The following is a 21,463-nucleotide window of genomic DNA, read 5'->3' as shown; positions in this document are numbered from 1 at the left end:
TTAAGTCTAAAAGACTTATTTTATAAATATTGTTTTTCCTCTTGCCAGTGAATAGGATTGTTCCATTGTTCTGATTTATTGCTTTACATGTTTTTTGATTGAAGATTATGTCATACCTGTTATCACTTAATTGACTTATTGATAACAGATTATGCATTAATCCTTCTACATAGAGAACATCAGATATAGAGGGAAGAGTACCATTACCAATAGTTCCGGAGCCTCTGATCCTTCCTTTATGATTTCCTCCAAAACCTACGAATTCGGCATCTTTAAGTTCCAGGTTTTGGAACATATACTTTCTTCCCGTCATGTGTCGCGAGCATCCAGAGTCCAGGTACCATTAGTAGAAGTTTTATCTTCACTAGGATCATACCCAATTCCTTTTCTATTGTTCTGACTGACCCCATAAATCATGGATGCCATTCTGCTTCTCTCTATCCCATTCTTCAGAAACTTTTGAAAAGATTTTTCATATTCATAAATTACTGTGTTTGAAGTTTGTGGAGCTTGAGATAACGCTTCTTCAAGTTTTGAACATTGTTTATTTGTGGAATCTCTTTCTAATGTCAAATTTTGGTTTTCATCTTTTAGATCTGAAATTGTTATTTCAAGTTTACCACATTCTTCGAGGGTTTCTTCAAGCACCTCTTTTACAGCTTTAAATTTTTGTTTAAGTTTCTGATATGAGTTTAGAGTTTCAGATAGGCATGATTCAAGGTCAGAGCGAGAAAGATTAGAAAATACCTCTTCAGATTCAGATTCTCCATCTGAAGTATTCTTGGAGGTGGTAGCCATGAGTGCCACATTTGCCTGTTCATCAGAGTCTGATTCTGATGAGTCAGATCCACTATCGTCCCAGGTAGCCATCAGTCCCTTTTTGGTTCTGAAGGAATTTTTCTTGAAGTTCTCTTTTCTGGAGCTTTCTTTGTTCAACTTGGGACATTCGTTTCTGTAATGACCTGTTTCTTTACATTCATAACAAGTTACATCTTTGTTAGATTTACCTTTTGAAGCTGGTTCTGATCGATCTCCTTTGGATCTTGGTTTTCTGAAGTTATTATTCCTTTTTCTCCAGAGTTGTTTTACTCTTCTGGTTAAAAGGGATAATTCTTCCTCATCGTCAGAATCTTCCTTTTCAGAGTCATCAATGTCTTCTTCTTCAGCCTGGAAGACTTTGTTTCTATCAGGCTTGCGCCTTTCTGATCTGGACTTTAGTGCTACAGACTTGATCTTCTTCCGAGGCTCATCTTCCTCTAGTTCTATCTCGTGACTTCTGAGTGAACTGACGAGTTCTTCAAGGCTGATGTTGTTCAGATCCTTTGATAGTTTTAAGGTTGTGACCATGGGTCTCCATTTCTTTGGCAAGCTTCTGACGATCTTCTTGACATGGTCCGCAGTTGTATATCCTTTATCTAGCACTTTGAGTTCTGCAATTAAAGTTTAGAATCTAGAAAACATTACCTCTACAGCTTCATCGTCCTCCATTTTGAAGGCTTCATATTTCTGGATTAGAGCCAGAGCCTTTGTTTCTTTGACTTGAGAGTTTCCTTCGTGAGTCATCCTCAGGGAGTCAAGTATTTCTTTAGTTGTTTCCTTGTTGGTGATTTTTTCATACTCATTGTAGGAAATGGCATTGAGAAGTATCGTTCTGGCTTTGTGATGATTCTTGAATTCACGCTTCTGATCATCTGACATTTTGCTTTTGGGAATGGCAACTCCAGCATCTGTTACAGGTGGTATGTAATCAATTGTGACAATGTCCCAGAGATCAGCGTCGTAGCCCAGAAAAAAACTTTCAATTTTGTCTTTCCAATTAAAAGTAAAACTCTATTAATTTGGTTGAAAAAATAATATAAAGTAATATCGGTTATTAATCCAGCAATAAAAACAGTTAAACAAACATTGGACCCATTTATGGAGATGGGAATTGGAAGTTTTTATTATGAGGCAAAAGCAAAATTTTGTTAGTCTACCAAGAGTTGCACTTACACGTGAAATGACATGGGAACAGAGTACCAAACATACAAAAGTAATGCATACAGCTCGCAAGATTTTATTATTTCTACTTTCTGCCACCAACCTGTGTTGTGTGGGTTACATTCTATATTGGTTTTTTAATATTTTTTGCTTTATTAAAATAGGATCATTTTTTAATTGAATTAGTTGAAAATTTTCAGAGACCTAGCTATATGCCAATTATGCCAAACTTTATCTGTAGCTGTTTGTATTACTCCATAGTTAGCAATTGTAATTTGGTGATAATACGGAACTGTTAGATTAATGGCCACAACATGACGAATCTAAACTTTAATTTTGGGTCCAGTAGGGACCATTAAACATCGCTAAAATGGAAATTATTCCGGCAATCTTTTGTCGTTGTCCGTTTGTTTTATATAAAATAATTTTCATATGGCAACTTGACATATTAATCTACGCCACAATTGATTGAAATCAAGCTTATCCCGTGCCTTATACATTTGCTTGATTGAAATAGTGTTACTTTAACTTGACACATATTTTTAGGTTAACACATTTGCTAATTAAATGTCACCTCTCTTCCATTAAAACAGTTTAATTAATAGTTTATCTATGGGTGCAATTTTGAATTTATTAACATCTGATTTATTTATTTATTTAAAAAAAAATCAATCAGTAATCTACTTAAAAAATAACTCATCTACTTTCCACATTGTGTACGAACAAAAAAAATCCATTTTATCTTGCACAACTTAAAATTAATATACTATAGTCTATTTTATGGATAAGGTTAACTTGTGTTCTAGAGGCACAAGTTAAGAATTAAAGAAGATAATGTTATGTTGAAAATTATGCTTTGATTTTAATAAAAATATAAAATTAATTTTTTAATTGTTTTTCTCAATATAAAATTTCTATAACTAGGTTTTTTAATTTGTGTCCTTAGGACAAAAGTTAGCATTACCCTAAAAGAATTTAAGTGAATGAAAAAAATGATCAAAGAAGCATTAATAGAATATACAAAATAGATTTCAATTTTAAAACATCAAATAAACTTAATTATAGCCTGATTAAAATAAAAATAATCTAGCAATTCAAAAAGTTTAGGGAGCGAAAACCCATGTTTAATCATGTTTAAGAGGACACCAATTTCTTTTTAACATTATAGTACATGTATATGTGTAAATATTTATTTGGTTTTTCTTTTATAAGTATGCATAAATATTTAATGAAATATCACACGTGTTTATGTGGATTCTTAATACATTTATTATATTTTTCATAAGCGATTAATTACTATACATTGTCAGAGTAAAAAGTTTTACACCGTCGATTCATCACCATCTTCTGTTTGTATTACTTTATAGATTTTTAAAATAAAAGTCAAACTTTTTTTAATATCCGACGACTATGATTTACTGACGGTGTAAAATTATTTTATACTGTCGTTAATGTATTTCAATTAAACTCTTCTCATCAATTCTATAAAATTTTAATTTTACTTATTTTTAATAGAAAACTTTTGATTCTGAACGCATATGCCTAAAGGATTTTTTCCAAATTTTAAATTTATTAATTGTGAATTTATTCAGAATTTTTTTATTTACCTATGATTTCTTTTCCTACAAAAGAAAGTAATTTGGAAGCTTCTTTTTCGGAAATATTTTTATAGTTACTAAGCATATAAAAATGCAGATAAATCCGTAGTTAAATAAATAAATTGCAAATCAAACTACATTTAATAAATTAATTTTTTTTTATTAAAATATAATTTATTTAATTTATTTTGTTAAATTAATAAAAAATATTATAATATTTATAAATTCTGAAATATATTAATCATCAAAATAGCTATAATATAGAAAAATTAACTTAAAATATTTCAAAATACTATAATTTAAAACTCTAATCATATTTACGACCAACGATAATATGTATCAGTATGGTAAAAAATGGCGTTATCTAATTCAATTTTGTTTTAAAATATAAAAGAATATGAATAAAAAAAGTTATTAGAATATTAAATGATAACCTCTAAAATAACTTTTGTTGGCCTGAAATAAAATCATTAAGTTTAAACAATCGGGTGGTTTTGGGATCGGAAAACAAGAGAAACCAATACTTCTATATTGGATAAGTTAGTTTAGAATCTCCACAAAAATTGTGATTCTTTATGCGTTCAAGTTTTGAAGCATAAGTACATCAATGAGAAAACATTCCTTAATATGAAAAAGAAACCGGAATTTATTATTTAGAATATAATTATGAAAGCTCTCTACTTTTAAAGATTGCATTAAATTCAGATTAGGGTATGAGAACTCCTCTTTCTGATTTTTCAATCGGCATGGGATAGGAAAATTAGTGGAGCAAGCTCTCTGAAAATGCGAGTGAATGATGTTTACTTGGATGAGAAATGGAACCTCAATTCATTAAATGCTAATATCTTTGCGGTTGTTTGTGACCGCATGAAAGTGCTTCTCATTTATTTGAATTTATTTGAATCTTTGCGGCTAACATGGAAAGACAATTTATATGGTATTTATACTGCTTGAGATGATTATAGCTGATTCAACAAACTTGAATTTGTTCAGAATACAACATATAGTAACTCTTGGAAGTGAGTGTGACATTTCTTGCTCCTGAGAATGTTAAATTCTTCCTTTGGACAACTTTACATAAATCTCTTCGTACGAGATCGACGTTGTGTCATTGTGGTATGCTCTAGACAAATCTTTGTCCTAGATGCAATTATGACGCTGAAACAATTTTACACTGCTTGAGAAAATGTGAATGTGATACTCGCTTTTGGAAATCTATTGGCTTTTTGGACCCACTATTTTTCCAAGATAGTTTATATGATTTGATTAGACATGACATCAATAGTAACTCTATCTTTTTTGGCTGTTTGCTAGTGATTGTGGTGTGCTAGGAAGTTTGCATGTTTTTTATTTTAATCCCTAAATATATATTTTTATTTTTTGGTTTAAGTCCCTAATTTTGGGTTTCTCGCTACTACATATTTTTTGTTTTGGTCCCTATTTATGGGTTTTTGCTAAATTAAAGTATTTAACTAGTAAGTATTCAAATTTCTACTTCATATGTCTTCTTTGTTGTGATTTGACAATGGAATAAACTCCAACTCCTAAGGTAATTTTATTCACTTAAATCCATACAAATCCATGAAGTTAAAGGAAATCTAATCTCTTGCAGAAATCAATTTTAAATATCAAGCTTTAAATATATAAATTTCAGTAAGTTAAACAAAAGTAGGTGATGGATGAGTGGTAAAGGCAATAGTTTTTTAAACAAAAGGGGTTGGTTCAAATCCCAAAATTTGCAAAATTTTATTTTGTTAAATTTATCATTGACATGTGGAACCAATCAAATTAATTGTATATTCCACATAAAATTGTATTTTGTTAAATTTGTCATTGACATGTGGCACGAATCAAATTAATTGTATATTTCACGTTATTAATAGGTGTCAGAAGAAAAAATGATAAAACAATTGTCACGTTAACACCGCTTGACATGACTTTTTAGTTTGACATTAGAGACTAACATCAATGAAAAAGTGAGATATGTGGACTCAGAAAAAAAATACCCAAATAAAAAACATGCTACCTTACACGGATCAACAAGCTATTTAAGCCTATAATTTATAAATATTAAAATAGATTTTATAAGTAAATTTTTTTATTAATTTAAAAAAGAAATTAAATAGTTAAATATATATTTTAATATTTTATAATTAAAAAAAAAGATATATGTATTGATGCATTTATAAAATTAGGACATTTTATTAAGTACTTGGAAAAATACAAATACTATGGATTTGCGAATGTTATTTTAGCCAACACAAGTGTTTGATCTATATTACATCATGTGTCAAATCAAAACTTGACTTGAAATAAGCCTAGTTGTTGTAACTTGTAAGACAGATAACAAAAACTAACAAATTGAATTCCCAATAACAAAAAGACCAAAGCAATGCAATTGTATTGAACATTTATTTGAGTTAACATACAAACAGATTGTTCTGCTCTCAGGCAATTGAAAAGTCTTTACAATTTTCAGCATCAGCTTCATGTATGTGTAAGATAACAGCAGCATGTGTTCTTGAATCATACATTTGGCTTTTTGAATTTGTTATTGAAGTGAAGAAGATTGTAAACAAACCTTTGACAGAGATTTTTCAACAGTTAAGGGGACATCAGTAATGTGCCCTTCAATCCAAATACCTAACACTAAATAAACATGTCAATTCTAAAATCCACAAATAATGAACTCGCAACAAATTTAAATCACCTCTATAATTTGCAAGCAAGAAATGCTTCTAAGCTATGAAGCACCGACATAGATACCGGATACAACCCAGACACATGTTGGTGTCAAACATTGGACACGCCTTCAATCTAAAATGTCCGTGCTTTATAGCCTTCAAGTCTAAGCATCACTCCAATCAAAATGTTAATGCAAATAATTAGATGGCCTCAGTTGCAAGAGAATTCAAAGCTGACCCAGAAACCTCATCCTGTTATGAAGTATTCTCCCCAATATGGTCTTTACTCAAACCAAAAGCATCCTTATCAGTACCACAAGGCCTGTATAAATTTTTTCCTCTTGTGAAATATCTTCCACTACCAAATCTTGAACTAGAAACCTGTTCAGCTGATTTAGAGCCATGTTCAACAACACCGTCACTGTCTCTTTGAAACTCCGCATCCTCAGTCGTAGCCATAAGATCCATCAAGTTACTGCTGATCCCTAAATCAGAATACACTCTCCTCGAATATCTCATCGCAGACTTGGACAATCTAGCATCCAAACCATTAAAGTTCCCATCTTCCGCAAACCTCGAAATGATACAGCCATTTCTCGGTACAACGGGAGGCGCAACAGTTTCAACCATCATACAAGGATTATTGAAACCATTCCATGAATGATTTGGAACCAATTTACATAACCCACAAAGCCAATTAACAACCTCATTCATAGAAGGCCTTCTCTCCCGACAAGACCTAACACATTTCGCCGCAATCAAAACCAACTGTTTCCTCACAACAGGGTCCTTAGGAGGTGCTATTCTAGGATCATAAACAGTAAAAAACTTACCTTTCTTAATAAGTGGAATAGCCCAATCCACAACCGATGGCGGTGAATAAGCAACATCAATTGCTTTCCTTCCACTTATAATCTCCAACAACAAAATCCCAAAACTAAAAACATCAATCTTAGTACTCAAATTATCAGGTGTTACATAAAAAGGATCAAGATAGCCCATAGTACCGGCCGGTGGAGTTGACCTTATCCTATCATAACCCCTGAGTGCTAAACCAAAATCACCTAACCTAGCATTATAATTTTGATCAATAAGAACATTAGCAGATTTAATATCTCTATGAATCACAGGCGGGTTAGATGAATGAAGTATATCAATAGCTTTAGCAGTTTGCAAAGCTAAACGAATTCTTCTAGCCCAATTCAGGGTTCTAGAAGAAGAATGAAGAACATCAAAAAGTGTACCATTGCTCATAAACTCAACAACCAAAAGCCTATCTTTTGAATCATTGGTGAAACCGACAAGATTAACCAACCTGGGGCTTTGAATTTTTGACAAGATATCGATTTCATTATCAACTTCATTGGTGATTTCAGGTGAAGATGCTGAGATGGGTCTGTTAGGATGGAGAAGGGAGTGAGGTCTAGATGGTCTTTTCACAGCTACGGGTCTACCACGGACAATTGCTTTGTAGACATAACCATGGCTTCCTTTGCCAAGAAGTTTGTTGTCTGAGAAACCATTGGTTGCAGCTTCAAGGTCACTGTAGTGAAAGTGTTGGATCTTGATGGTTTTTTCTTTGTTTGGTTTTGAAGATGATACAGAATTGGAGGTTGAGATTGAAGATTCAGCTTTGCAAGAAAGATTGAGGTAACCCATGAGGTAGAATCTTTGTGTTGAATCTGTTGATGAGTGACGAAATGAATCAAAGAGAATGGTTGGAATTGTGGATTGGTTTATGGAGAGAACAGAACAAAATCAGAACACAGATTCGGGTAGAACTCGTTATTTTGTTCATTAGAAACGTTATTGTTTTTATTTAATATTACTATTTATTATTACGTTATTTTTATCAAAAAATAATATTATTCCTATTTGGTTGTGGAGTTATACGATGCGATACTGTTTCACTATCATTTAAGATTAAATGGTGATTTTTTGGGTATGTCTGTCTGTCACTCTTTCTCTTTCTAGAAATTTTAGAAAGAGAGAGAAAGGGGTCCACTTTTTGGAATAATCCCGTGGCCCAAGGTGGGTATAGTAATTGCGGATGATGTAAATGCAATAAGAATAGTGAAATGTAATGATTTAACCTTTAGCCTCTCAACAAAAATAAGAGTCTCTTTCGCTTCTAATGGGCTACTCCCTAAGTTCGTGATCCACAGTTTCACACAAATTAAAAAAGTGAATAAATAAAAACAATAATATTTTTATTAAAGTATATGAAAGTGTATTAATTAGAAAAAAGTAGATTAAAAATTGGGACAAATGGCAATTGATTATGGTCAATGTTATTTTATAATTATAATTATATTAATTGACAATTTTATTTTACTGTCAATTGCGACAATTATATTAAAATTATTTAGGTCAATTTTAATATAGATCCCAAATCAAGGTGATCGAGGTCATCACCTTGTGTCTTAACATTTTGGGCCTTTAAAATAAGTCTCAAATGTTAACAATTAAGTCTCTAAAATTATATAATTAAAAAATACATGTTGATTAAAATTTAATATTCCTGGATAACATTGTCTAGCATATTATGATACCAATGTTTAAATTGTGCACATTTTTTTTTGCCATTTTTAAAATGATTTTTCTCAAATACTTAACAATTTACTATTTGTAAATATATAGTCTTGTGAAAACAGCCAATATAATTTTGTTTTTTAATTTAATCAAGATAACCACATCAGACATGTTAGACAAAAGTATACTCCTTCTTATATACATGAATACTCATATCTTTATATTGATCAACTAACTCTTCAAAATATATTATGTTAGTCATTTTTGTCTAATTAACGATAGCAAAATTTAAAAATTTGTCGCTAATTAGACAAAAATGACTAATATGATACATTTTGAAGAGTTAAGGGATCAATATAAATATTTTTTAAGTTAAAGTACTAAAATAAAACTCAAGATACAAAACTTAAAAGAGTATTAAAACTTTAAAAAAAAAATAGTGATATGAAACGAACATAATGTTGAAGTGGTAATGATGATGAATTTTATGACGATGATCTTTCATAGGTTGTGTTTGATAGTATTGGTGTATCAACAAATACGTTGACAATGAAGTACGTGTCAATGTAAGCCTCGGATTTAAAGTTTAAAATAGTATGTATTTTTATTTTTTTTAATTCGTTAAGCTTTATAATTATAGTTCGTGAGTCTAGAGACCCTGAAACATTCTTTATGACATTTGTCTCGTAAAACATGTATCGTAAGATCTCATGGATCTCCCCATTGAAGGATTATAAAGAATCTCCCAATTAGGATCTTATATCTTTAAGGTGTTTTCATTCATAGACCGTTCATTTATCTGAGTTTTGAATCATTCATTTTCTTATGGATAGATTTTGGCTATATTTAAAACACATAGTAAATATGTAAATTAAAAAATAAAAATATTGGGGAAATTTTCAATTTAGTCCATTGGACTAAAAGTTAATCTTTTAATATATTTTTTAAAAGTTTGTTAATTCTTCTAGTTATAAAATGTGGTTATTTAGAAAATTTACCAAAATTCTCCTTCACAATTTCATCTATTTTCTTATTGTTTCAAAATAACACTAATTTATTTCACATGGGTCCCAATCAATATAATTATCAATAAGCCTTGTTGCATTTCATGCAAAATCATTAACATAGTGACTCTCAAAATTTTCAATTTTTATCACCGACATCAAATCCTGCTATATTTTAGTCATCACCAACCAACCCCTAGCATGTTTTATAGACCTCATATGCATACTCAAGGTGTATAATCTCTCTCCTCACTATGAACATGAAACACTGATTGGGGTCTATGACTGATGCTTTGGAGTCAGTAGCCTAGGTGTTGTAGGGGCCAGTAGAATCATCAAGGTGCTAATGATGAGTTTTTCGGTCAGGACAAGTTTGAGAGAAACAATCCGCTGACTTTCAAGGGCATATATGACCTGGAGGGTGCATAAGCATGGCCCCAAGAGATTGAGAAGATTTTTTTAGTGATGGCTTGCACTGAAGTTCAGAAGGTGCAGTTAAGTACTCAAATGTTGTCAGAAGAGGCCGAATACTGATGGGATAACGGGTGTCAGAAACTAGAGGTTGTTGGTACTGAGATTGCTTGGGTTGTGTTCCAAGTCCATTTTCTTGAGAAGTACTTTCCCGAGGACATGCGCAGTAAGAAGGAGATCGAGTTCCTCGAGCAAAATCAGGGAAATGTGACAGTTGTTAAGTATGTTACTAGGTTCGAAGAGTCAATGAAGTTTTGTTCATACTACAATGGTGCGGATGCTGGGGGATTGAAGTGCATCAAGTTTGAAAGCGAACTGCATCCTAAGATCAAGCAAGGTATTGGTTATCAGGAGATTCACCGATTTCCTATGCTGGTGAATAAGTGTAGGATATATGATGAGGACAATAAATCCCATTCTTCTCACTATAAGAGTCTTAGTGAGAGGAAGGGGGAAAATCAATATCGTGGGATATCGTATAGTTCCCCATATGACAAAGGGAAGCAGAGGGTTTCAAATGAGAAAAGGCTAAGTGGGGGAGAGACTTCCGCTTCTATCAAGTGTTTCAAGTGTGGCGAGTTAGGTGATAACATGAAACTATACTGTTTATTTGACTCGATTCGCCTGTATTTTAGTATAATTTTATCTATATCTTTATTGTAGTATGTTGGTGTTGTTGCCCTGTTTCAGGTACTTGTCAATGCAGAACTCACGTGCGAGAAAGAGATAAAGAAAAGAGAAGAAACTAAGAAAAGAAGAAAAATGCTAGAATTACAGGTTCTGGGCCTATGGCGTTCGCCATGGGCTTGTGGCGTTAGCCACGTCCCCCTGCCACGTCACCCCAAGTTTAAGTACTGTCATACGGTGAACTGGACTTTTTTGTGGTTTTAATCGCAATGTCGCGGTTAGCAAGAGTCGCCACCGACTTTTCTTTTATCCAATAAGGAAAGGTGGAAAAGAACAGGAAAGACCTTAATTTAGATTTTGGGTTCGGGAGGTACATTATACAAAGGGAAGGTGTTAGCACCCTTTGTATCCATGGTTATCCATGGGCTCTTAATTGCTCGATCACTTATATTATTTTTGTCTAAAAAAAAGTGTTTGTGAATTGTTTAGAAAAATTGTTTTGAAAAGAGAATTTAACTTTGTAATGATTCTTGTATGAATGTATACAAAGTGATTATCTCGTTTAGTTTTGAAAATTGTTTAGAAAAATATAACTCGGTAATGATTCTAGTATGAATGTATACCAAGTGGTGATTTTCTGAAGGTATTTTGAAAGGTGTGAGGTGTGAAAAAATGTTTTAGGTTGTGAGCCAGCAATTAAGAGTTATACCGACCCAAGGTCTTTATGAGTATTTCCTATCCTTATGAGGGTAAAACTGTCCTTATTATTGAGAAATAAGTAGTTTTATCCTTTGGATGTAAAAGGGTCATCGTAGGGTCATCGATTGGTCATTGAAGGCAACAGTTACGAGGATACCTTAGCATTCGAAGGGACTATCATCTTTTAACCGTAGGCAACATCGGAGGGTCATCGAGGGACAAAGTTGTATATTCGAAGGCAACATCCGAGGGACTATAATTTATTTTATGATGATTTAACCGAAGGGTCTTTGCTAAGGGTATCCCCACGTTCGCGGGACATGACCGTAATATCGTAATCGTAAGGCAACAAAGAGAGGTCCAAGATCACTTATTCAAAGGCAAAGTTTTACAATTAATTATATAATTAGGATGAAACTCCACATTAAAATTATTAAAAATAATATATTAAAAAATTAATACATTAAAAATTAATTTAGGGTGAAACTCCACAAGGGTATCCCACAAATAAAGTGGAATACCTAGCCAATAACCTTTTCCTGGGATATGTGAACCTTTACGAAACTCAAAAAAAAGAAACATGTCAGAACACCAAATCAGGGTGCAATCGAAGATTACACCGGAGAAATATCACAACAATAAATAGGATAGGATGAATAATGCATGGCTATGATAAAACATAAAAAAAAACAGAATAGAAAAGTCAGCTACTGTCTCGTTCGCCTCTGCCTCGCCTAGCGAAGGCCAGGCGAATACTCGCCCCAGGCTCGCCTAGCGAGGTGCTAGCGAGCGGCCACGGATTTTGAATTTGAAAACAGCCCCACGTTAGGAACTTTGAATTTTATGGCATTTTATCACAGGAATAACATGATCAAACATTCAGGGTATTCAGGCATATTTAAATTCCCATACGAAAGCAAATTATATATCAACATTTAATCATGATGCATTATATATGTAGATATGGCCAATTGAAAGTATAAACAATAGAGATACGCAAACCTGTTTGCCAATTCAAGGTTGAAGGGATTGACCACTTGTAGTATCGGAATAAGTTAGGCAGCGGGAATTGGACGGCGATGGCTTCGGTGCAGATGGGCTGCCTTCAGGGTTTCTTTACTCTGAATTCTCCGGGTAGGCAGGGTTCCTATGCCAAAACTTCTATTCGTTCTTCTCTGTTCTCCTCCTCTTTTTTTTTTCCAGTGAATCTCCCAGTGTAACTCCAAGTGTAACTCCAAGTGTCACTCCCCTACTGAAACTTCAGTATTTATAGACTAATTTCGTGGGTAATGGGCTTGGAATGAGGGAGACCCAAGTCCAAAATAATTTGTTATATTTTATTTACTTATTTATTTTAATTATTTAATTAATTAATTAATTAATTAATTAATTAATTAATTAAAAAAAAAATTCTCTTTTTTTTTTTTTTTTTTTTTTCGTTTCTCGTTTTTTTTTTTTTTTTTTTTTTGGGCTCAGAATGAAGCCCGAAATTTTTGTTGTCTGTCAGCTTCGCTAGGCGAGCGCGTAGCGAACAGGCCAGTTTGGGCCATTTTCTGGATTGGGCCATCCGTGAGCTGGGCCTTTGTTTCTTCAAGATCAGTGTTATATATGAGTCGGAATGCCTTGCAAAATGTCTTGAAATATTAATGGGCAAATTTTGGGGTATGACAGCTGCCCCTGTTCGATATTCTTGGACCGAGAGAGTTAGAATGGTGTATACGCCATTCGTGGTCTGGAGGTGGAAGATTATTGAACACTAGAATGCCCCAAAAATTTGCACTTGAGAATCGACAGTTGGTCTTGATGGAGATGGGCTTAAAGATGCCATCCGGGAGGTTTGATGACGAAAGCTTCAGATCGCGCCGTATATTAGGCCAATTTGAAGACATGGGTGCCACACTGGGTCGTACGTTAGACCGTATAATGAGTCATCCATTAGGCTGCCGACTTCGCTGGGGAGTCGGAGTGTGTCATATGCTGTTGGGGATAAAGGATCAGAATGGACCATACGCTAGATCGTATCTGAGTTGTAGAATGAGCCGTACGTTAGGCTGAATCTGATGACGAAAGGGGTAGTCGTACGTTAGACTACACTTCAGAAATGTACCGTATGTTAGGTAGGATCTGATGATGAAAGGGGTAGTCGTACGTTAGACTACACTTCAGAAATGTACCGTATGTTAGGTAGCATCTGAGGGGATGGACATCCGAACGGGTCGTACGTTAGACCGTCGCAGAATGAGTCGTCTGTTAGGCCGCATCTGATGATGAAAGCGGTAGTCGTACGCCAGACTACACTTCAGAAATGTACCGTACGTTAGGTAGCATCTGAGGGTTGTAAGGTCCAAACGGGTCGTACGTTAGACCGCGTTGGGGTTGTTGAAGTTCAGAATGGATCGTACGTTAGATCGTATCCGAGTTGTAGAATGAGCCGTCCGTTAGGCTGCATCTGGAAAAGAAAGTAGTCGTACGCTAGACTACACCCCTGAATGTACCGTACGCTAGGCAGCATCTGAGGATTTGAAGGTCCAAATGGGTCGTACGTTAGACCGCATTGGAGTTGCTGAAGAAGTCATATGTTGGGCTGAATCAGAATGAACCGTACGTTAGGCTGTATCTGATAACCTGTATATGTTGTACTTGCAATAAATGTCTGGGATGGGCTTAGAGATGCCATCGTTAGGAGGATATCGAAGTGTTGTCAGAATGAATGTTCCCATGAACTGTATTTGAAATATGTATCTGAATCTTGAATGTGATTGATAAAGGTGTCTGTCTGAATGAACCTTCTACTTTGACTATATCAGGAGGATAATTAACCTGCAAAGAAAAAGTTAGCTTCATGCTATGTCATGATGCATGAGATGTTTCGTGTTATGCTAAAATAAATGTGAATGTTGTATGCATGCGTATGCTGTGAAAGGATGTAATGAATGAGTTATGCGTATGAGAAGTTCTGCTTGGGGACTCTACTGGGGAAAATAAATCCCCATCTACTGATTTGAGACATTTGTGTCGATGACCCTTTCTCGGCTGGGGATGCTTGATTTCTGTCTGATGGTGGAAATATTCAACAGAGCCTGGCTGGGGATGGATGAGATGATCAATCTGTCTGGTGACGCCGACCTCTGTTGGGGAGTAACTGGCTGTGCCTGGGGATACTGCCATTTTCTGAGGAAAAAAAAAACAGGCTTGCTGGGGAAGAGAATTGGTAGCGGATTCATTGGAAGCATGATTAGACCTTTTCCTTGATCCTGAAGTCGGGTAGTAATTGCTATTGCTATTCTATGCATGTATTTTTGGTAAATATCAGTCATATTCAAATGCACATATTAATTCAAATTAAATCAATGGACATTTACGCAACCAAAACAGAAAAGTAAAAACAAAAGCATCTTTTTTTGAAAGAGGGTTGTATTGATTTTGAAAGGAGGCCTATAAACAGGCAATTTGTGTACAAGGAGACAGAAATCCTAGTAAGAGGAAATTGTCGAAAACAAAGAGAAAGCTATATGGAAGAAGTCCTATTGATTTTAAGCCTACTACTGTCATTATGTCTTCGAGCATCTCATCCCTTGCTGTCGGATAGAAGTGATTGGCTTGGTCAGTCCCTCGAACTTGGATGAAAGTTGACTGAGAACGGGACATAGTCATACGCTTTAATCCCTAATTTTTGCCTGGACCGCCTTTTCAGGTTTTCAGTCCACCAGGATACCCTTTTTTGCCCAAGCCGCCTTTTCAGGTTTTCGACTTGCCGGGTGTACATTTTTTTTTATATATCCCTAATTTTTGCCCGAACCCTTTTGGTTCGCCGGGATGCCCTTACTTTTGCCTAGATACGTCGATCTAGCGGGTCTCTTTTATGCGTAGTATTTTTTAACTATGTCCGCGTTCACGGGATGTGGGAAGTCTTCACCATCCATTGTAGCGAGTATCATGGCTCCACCTGAGAATACCTTCTTAACTACAAATGGCCCTTCGTATGTGGGAGTCCATTTGCCTCTGGGGTCAGTTTGTGGTAGGATGATGCGTTTGATTACCAAGTCGCCAATTTGATACACTTGTCTCTTGACCTTTTTGTTGAATGCCCTGGTTATGCGCTTCTGATATATCTGCCCGTGACATACAGCCGCAAGTCTCTTCTCATCCATCAAATTTATCTGATCGAGTCGAGTCTGAATCCATTCGTCCTCGTCTAAGCCCGCCTCTTTCATGATCCTTAGAGAGGGAATCTGAACTTCCACTGGTAAAACGGCTTCCATTCCGTAGACTAAAGAGAAAGGAGTTGCCCCCGTCGAAGTTCGCACGGAAGTACGATAACCATGAAGAGCAAATGGTAACATCTCATGCCAGTCTTTGTATGTTACCGTCATCTTTTGTATAATCTTCTTAATATTCTTATTAGCCGCTTCTACAGCGCCGTTCATCTTTGGCCGGTACGGAGAAGAGTTATGGTGTTTTATTTTGAACTGCGTGCAGAGTTCAGTAATCATCTTGTTGTTCAAATTAGTGCCATTGTCAGTGATAATTCTCTCAGGGACGCCGTATCGGCAGATGAGGCTGTTCTTGATGAATCGTGCCACCACATTCTTAGTAACAGAAGCAAATGAGGCTGCCTCCACCCACTTTGTGAAGTAATCAATAGCAACAAGGATGAAACGATGTCCATTAGAGGCGGTAGGTTTAATCTCGCCAATCATATCAATGCCCCACATTGCAAAGGGCCACGGCGCGGTCAACACGTTTAATGGAGCAGGAGGCACATGTACTTTATCCGCATAGATCTGGCACTTATGACAAGTTCTGGAGTGATGGTGGCAATCAGTTTCCATGGTAGACCAATAATACCCTGACCTCAGAATCTTCTTGGCCATTGTATGTCCACTAGAATGAGTCCCAAAGATACCGTCGTGCATGTCTTCCATAATCTTCTCTGATTCCTTTCTATCCACACAGCGAAGCAAAGTCGAATCATGGTTACGTTTGTACAATATTCCATTACTCAAAAAGAATTTAGCGGAGAACTTCCTCAGAAATTTCCTGTCATTGATGGATGTCCCTTCAGGGTATTCCTGAGCTTCTAAATATCTTTTTATCTCGTGGAACCAAGGCTTCTCTTCTACTTCATCAGCGTTAAGTTCATAACAATATGCTGGTTCGTCTAGTCGTTCAATGGTAATCCGGGGAGCTTCATTGTCCCATCTGACTCTGAACATAGATGACATGGTAGCCAATGCGTCTGCCAACTGGTTCTCCTCTCGGGGAATATGTTCGAATGTGATCTCTTCAAAGTATGGGATTAATGTCAACACCCGTTCTCGATAAGGGATGAGATTCGGATGTTTAGTGTCCCATTCTCCTTTGACCTGACTGATTACCAAGGCTGAGTCTCCGTACACCTTCAAGAACTTGATTCTTAGGTCTATAGCAGCTCTGAGTCCCAAAATACACGCTTCATACTCAGCCATATTGTTGGTGCATTCAAAACATAGTCTAGCGGTGAAAGGCGTATGGCCACCCTTGGGGGAAATGATCACGACGCCAATACCGTTGCCCAATGCGTTAGACGATCCATCAAAAACCATAGTCCATCGGGATCCCACTTCGGGTCCTTCCTCTGGTCCAGGTTCTTCATAATCAGTAACAAGCATGACATCCTCATCTGGGAACTCAAAATTCATAGACTGATAATCATTCACTGCCTGATGAGCCAAATGATCAGCTAGCACGCTTCCTTTGATTGCTTTTTGGGTGGTATACTGGATATCATACTCTGTTAAAATCATCTGCCATCTTGCTATTCTTCCGGAGAGGGCGGGTTTCTCAAATATGTATTTGATAGGATCCATCTTAGAAATCAACAAAGTGGTGTGATTCAACATATACTGTCTTAGTCGGCGAGCAGCCCAGGCCAAAGCACAGCAAGTTTTCTCGAGCAGTGAGTATCTTGTTTCACAGTCGGTAAACTTTTTGCTAAGGTAGTATATGGCATGCTCTTTTCGACCAGACTCGTCATGTTGCCCCAACACGCACCCCATTGAGTTTTCTAAAACGGTCAAATACATGATTAGAGGTCTTCCCTCAACTGGTGGTACCAGAATCGGAGGTTCTTGGAGGTACTTCTTGATTTTGTCAAAAGCTTCTTGACATTCATCATTCCATATCATCTCTTGATTTTTTCTCAGTAACTTGAAGATGGGTTTGCAAGTAGCGGTCAAATGGGAAATAAACCGGGCAATGTAATTCAAACGTCCCAAGAAACCTCTGACTTCTTTATCCGTACGGGGAACTGGCATTTCTTGAATAGCTCTCACCTTGGCCGGGTCAACCTCAATACCTTTACCACTGACAATAAAGCCCAAGAGTTTACCGGATCTTACTCCAAAGGTGCATTTGTTCGGGTTCAATCTCAACTTGTATTTCTTCAGCCTCTCAAACAGTTTGTATAAATGATCGAGATGTTCTTCTTCAGTATGAGACCTGGCTATCATATCGTCCACATATACTTCTATTTCATGATGGATCATGTCATGGAACAAAACCACCATAGCACGCTGGTACGTTGCTCCTGCGTTCTTTAAACCAAACGGCATTACTTTATAACAGAAGGTGCCCCATTGCGTCACAAACGTAGTCTTCTCCATGTCCTCAGGTGCCATTTTGATCTGGTTATAACCCGAGAATCCATCCATGAAGGAGAATACCTTGTGTTGAGCGGTGTTGTCTACCAGAACATCAATGTGTGGCAGTGGGAAATCATCCTTGGGACTCGCTCTATTCAAATCTCTGTAATCCACACACATTCGCACCTTACCATCCTTCTTTGGCACTGGTACCACATTAGCAACCCATTGAGGATAAGAAGTAACCGCCAGAAAACCAGCATCGAATTGTTTCATGACTTCGGCCTTGATTTTCTCGGACATTTCAGGACGCATGCGACGAACCTTTTGCTTAACAGGACGACAATCTTCCTTCGTCGGCAAACGATGCACTACTATATCGGTATCCAGCCCTGGCATGTCTTCGTAAGACCAAGCAAAAATCTCCACATAGTCATGTAGCATTTGAATCAATCTTCTTTTGACACTGATTTCCAAGCCTGCTCCTATTTTGACTTCTCTCTTGTCCACCTCGGTACCCAGATTTACAGTCTCAACTGACTCCTCATGCGGCTGTATAGTCCTTTCTTCTTGTAGTAACATTCTGGCAAGTTCTTCAGGTACTTCACAATCTTCCTCACTTCCATCTTCGGCTCGGTAGATCGGATTTTCAAAGTCATAATGAACAGTAGTAGAACTATTATCAACAGGATCCAGAGTGGATAGGGATCTGCAATTCGTTACGTGCGTGTGTGTAAGAAAACATAGCTCGTTTGAAAGATAATAGGAAAGACAAAGAGCGCAATATTTGAATGCAAAACGTCCATTGATTTATTGAATATAAATATGCTTATGAAAATGACAAAACCCTTAACAAATTAGCTATTGTGCCTCGGGCATAGACACAATGCTTTAAGAAGTTTGATTGTAAAAGAAAATTAAAATTTGCAATCCTAGAATAAACAATAACAATTACTCCTGACTAAAGGAAATCGGGATAATGTCTTCAGTCTTCCAATTGTTGAGTCCGTCACCAATTGTTGGGAAAATCCAGCTATCCAAGTCGCAATCACTATCAGCATCTTCCATAGCATTAATCTGATTTTTGACTATCTTTCCAGAGTTAAACCCCAGGCCAGCTTTATCAGACTTGTACGGTACATTGATCAGTTGACCCCAACCAGCACGATCACCATTTTCAATCGCGGCTTGAGCATCTTTCAGAGAGATCATGACAGGGGGAGCACGAACAACCTTGGGCACAAGGGGAGTTGGCTTAAGGACAGGACTGGGTGGAGGAACCACTTCAAATGACTGAGAAGGAGTCTCAAAGAATTCACCATCCATCTCGACGTATTTGAAGGCTTGCACACTACTGACAATATACTCTTCTTCTCCACATACAGTGACAACCATGCCTGCTATTGGATACTTCAGCTTTTGATGAAGCGACGAAGCTACCGCACCTGCCCCATGGATCCAAGGGCGCCCCAACAAGCAGGAGTAGGCGGGACGAATGTCCATCACGTGAAAGGTAGTGTTGAAGACTTGAGGTCCTATCTTGATAGGGAGAACCACTTCACCATAGACAACACTCTTCGCACCATCGTAAGCACGCACCACAACATCACTAGGTTTCAGTTCAATGCCTTTGTAGTCAAATTTATCGAGTACAGCTTTCGGGAGCACATTCAAGGAAGAGCCGTTGTCGATCAACACGTGAGCCAGGGTGATCCCCTCACACTCGATGGAGATATGCAGAGCTTTATTGTGATTCTTTCCTGCTGGCGTCAGGTCAGCATCGGAAAAGCCTAGGCCATTGTCAACAGTCAAATTAGCAACATAATGTTCGAATTGATCGACGGATGTTTCTTGAGGCACATGAGCGGTCTTCAAGAATTTCATCAATGCATTGGCATGGGATTCAGAGGATAATAACAAGGACAACATTGAGATTTTAGACGGAGTATGCCCCAATTGTTCCACTACATCAAAATCGCTCTTACGGATGATTTTCAGCATCTCTTCCATTTCCTGTTTGGCAACATCTTCAGAAGTAACTTCGACCGATGTCTCTGACTGAGGAGGATTGACTGGTCTTTTTCCTCGAATTTCGGGAGCGGGAGGTGAGATTTCTGGGGAGTAGATCCTTCCACTTCGAGTAACTTTACTAGTCCCCACAATATCATTAGGATTAGCAGAACTACCAACTTGCTTTATGCCATGGATGTAAACGTCGCCTCCATAGTTCCACGGAATAGCTTTGCTGGAGGAATATGGCACGGGGCCAGGTGCGGTAATAATCAGGGGAGCCACTTTGGGCTCAGCGGTAATCTTCACAGGCACTCTAGTAGCGGTAATCTTCACTGGAGCTTTGGACCTAGCAATCACAGATACCTCTTCAATAGAGTTGTCCACCTTAGGAACCCTTTCAAATAGAATTGTACGATCATCCATCAGCCGTTGAATGCCGTTCTTCAACTTCAAACAATCATTGGGTCGGAGTACACAGAGATCGCAATCTTCAGCACAACCTGGAAATAAACCAGCTTGCAATAAATTCTTCTTAACGATCAGGAGAGGAGATGCTAAATCAGCAACGTCAGTAACGTGAGAATTGTCGTCCACAACATTAACATTCTGGTCATGATTAGGCATAGGTGCTGTGATGACATTGGGGGTCGCCGGAGGATCAAATTCAATTTCTCCAGCGTCGATCATATCCTGAATCTTGTTCTTCAACAACCAGCAATCATTCGTATCATGCCCGGGGCTATCGGAGTGATAGGCACACCTGGCGTTGGGATTATAACGAGGAGAAGTAGTGTTGGGATTTGCAGGAGGGCCTCTGAGGGTAATCAAATTGGCCTTTAACATACTCTGCAGTGCTTGGGTTAAAGTCATATTGATCTTGGTAAACTGTCTTCTCGACCTGTCTTGTCTGTGTTGGAAGTTCTGAGATGGCGGTGCGGCAATTGTAACTGCCCCAACAGTATGGTCACGATTCTTCTTGTTATGCTTCCTCTCACTGTACACAGCATTTGATTCATTCTTTCCCTGATAGGACTTTTTGGTGCTTGCAGAAGTAGCTGCCTGTATCTTTCCACTTCGAATGCCGCTTTCAACCCGTTCACCTGTCAAGATAAGTTCAGTGAAACCTGACGAGGAACTTCCCAGTAGATGGCTGTAGAATGGGCCAGTCAGTGTACCCATGAACATGTCCACTAACTCTCGATCAGTCATAGGGGGTTTGACTCTGCCAGCCA

The 21,463-nt window shown here is 37.0% G+C and overlaps 1 protein-coding gene across 1 annotated transcript; it reads right to left on the bottom strand.

The window, feature by feature from the left end:
* Positions 1-5,944: 5,944 nt before the first annotated feature.
* LOC127105096 (serine/threonine-protein kinase-like protein At3g51990) lies at positions 5,945-8,109 on the bottom strand. Its single transcript, XM_051042260.1, has one exon. The coding sequence runs from the start codon at positions 7,919-7,921 to the stop codon at positions 6,518-6,520; it is 1,404 nt and encodes a 467-aa protein (XP_050898217.1). The 5' UTR covers positions 7,922-8,109; the 3' UTR covers positions 5,945-6,517.
* Between the last annotated feature and the right edge of the window lie 13,354 nt (positions 8,110-21,463).

This window comes from Lathyrus oleraceus, chromosome 7 (genome assembly GCF_024323335.1).
Source record: "Lathyrus oleraceus cultivar Zhongwan6 chromosome 7, CAAS_Psat_ZW6_1.0, whole genome shotgun sequence".
Taxonomy (NCBI): domain Eukaryota; kingdom Viridiplantae; phylum Streptophyta; class Magnoliopsida; order Fabales; family Fabaceae; genus Lathyrus; species Lathyrus oleraceus.
Note: the sequence above shows the minus strand (reverse complement) of the source record. Positions and strands in the feature narration are given on the sequence as shown.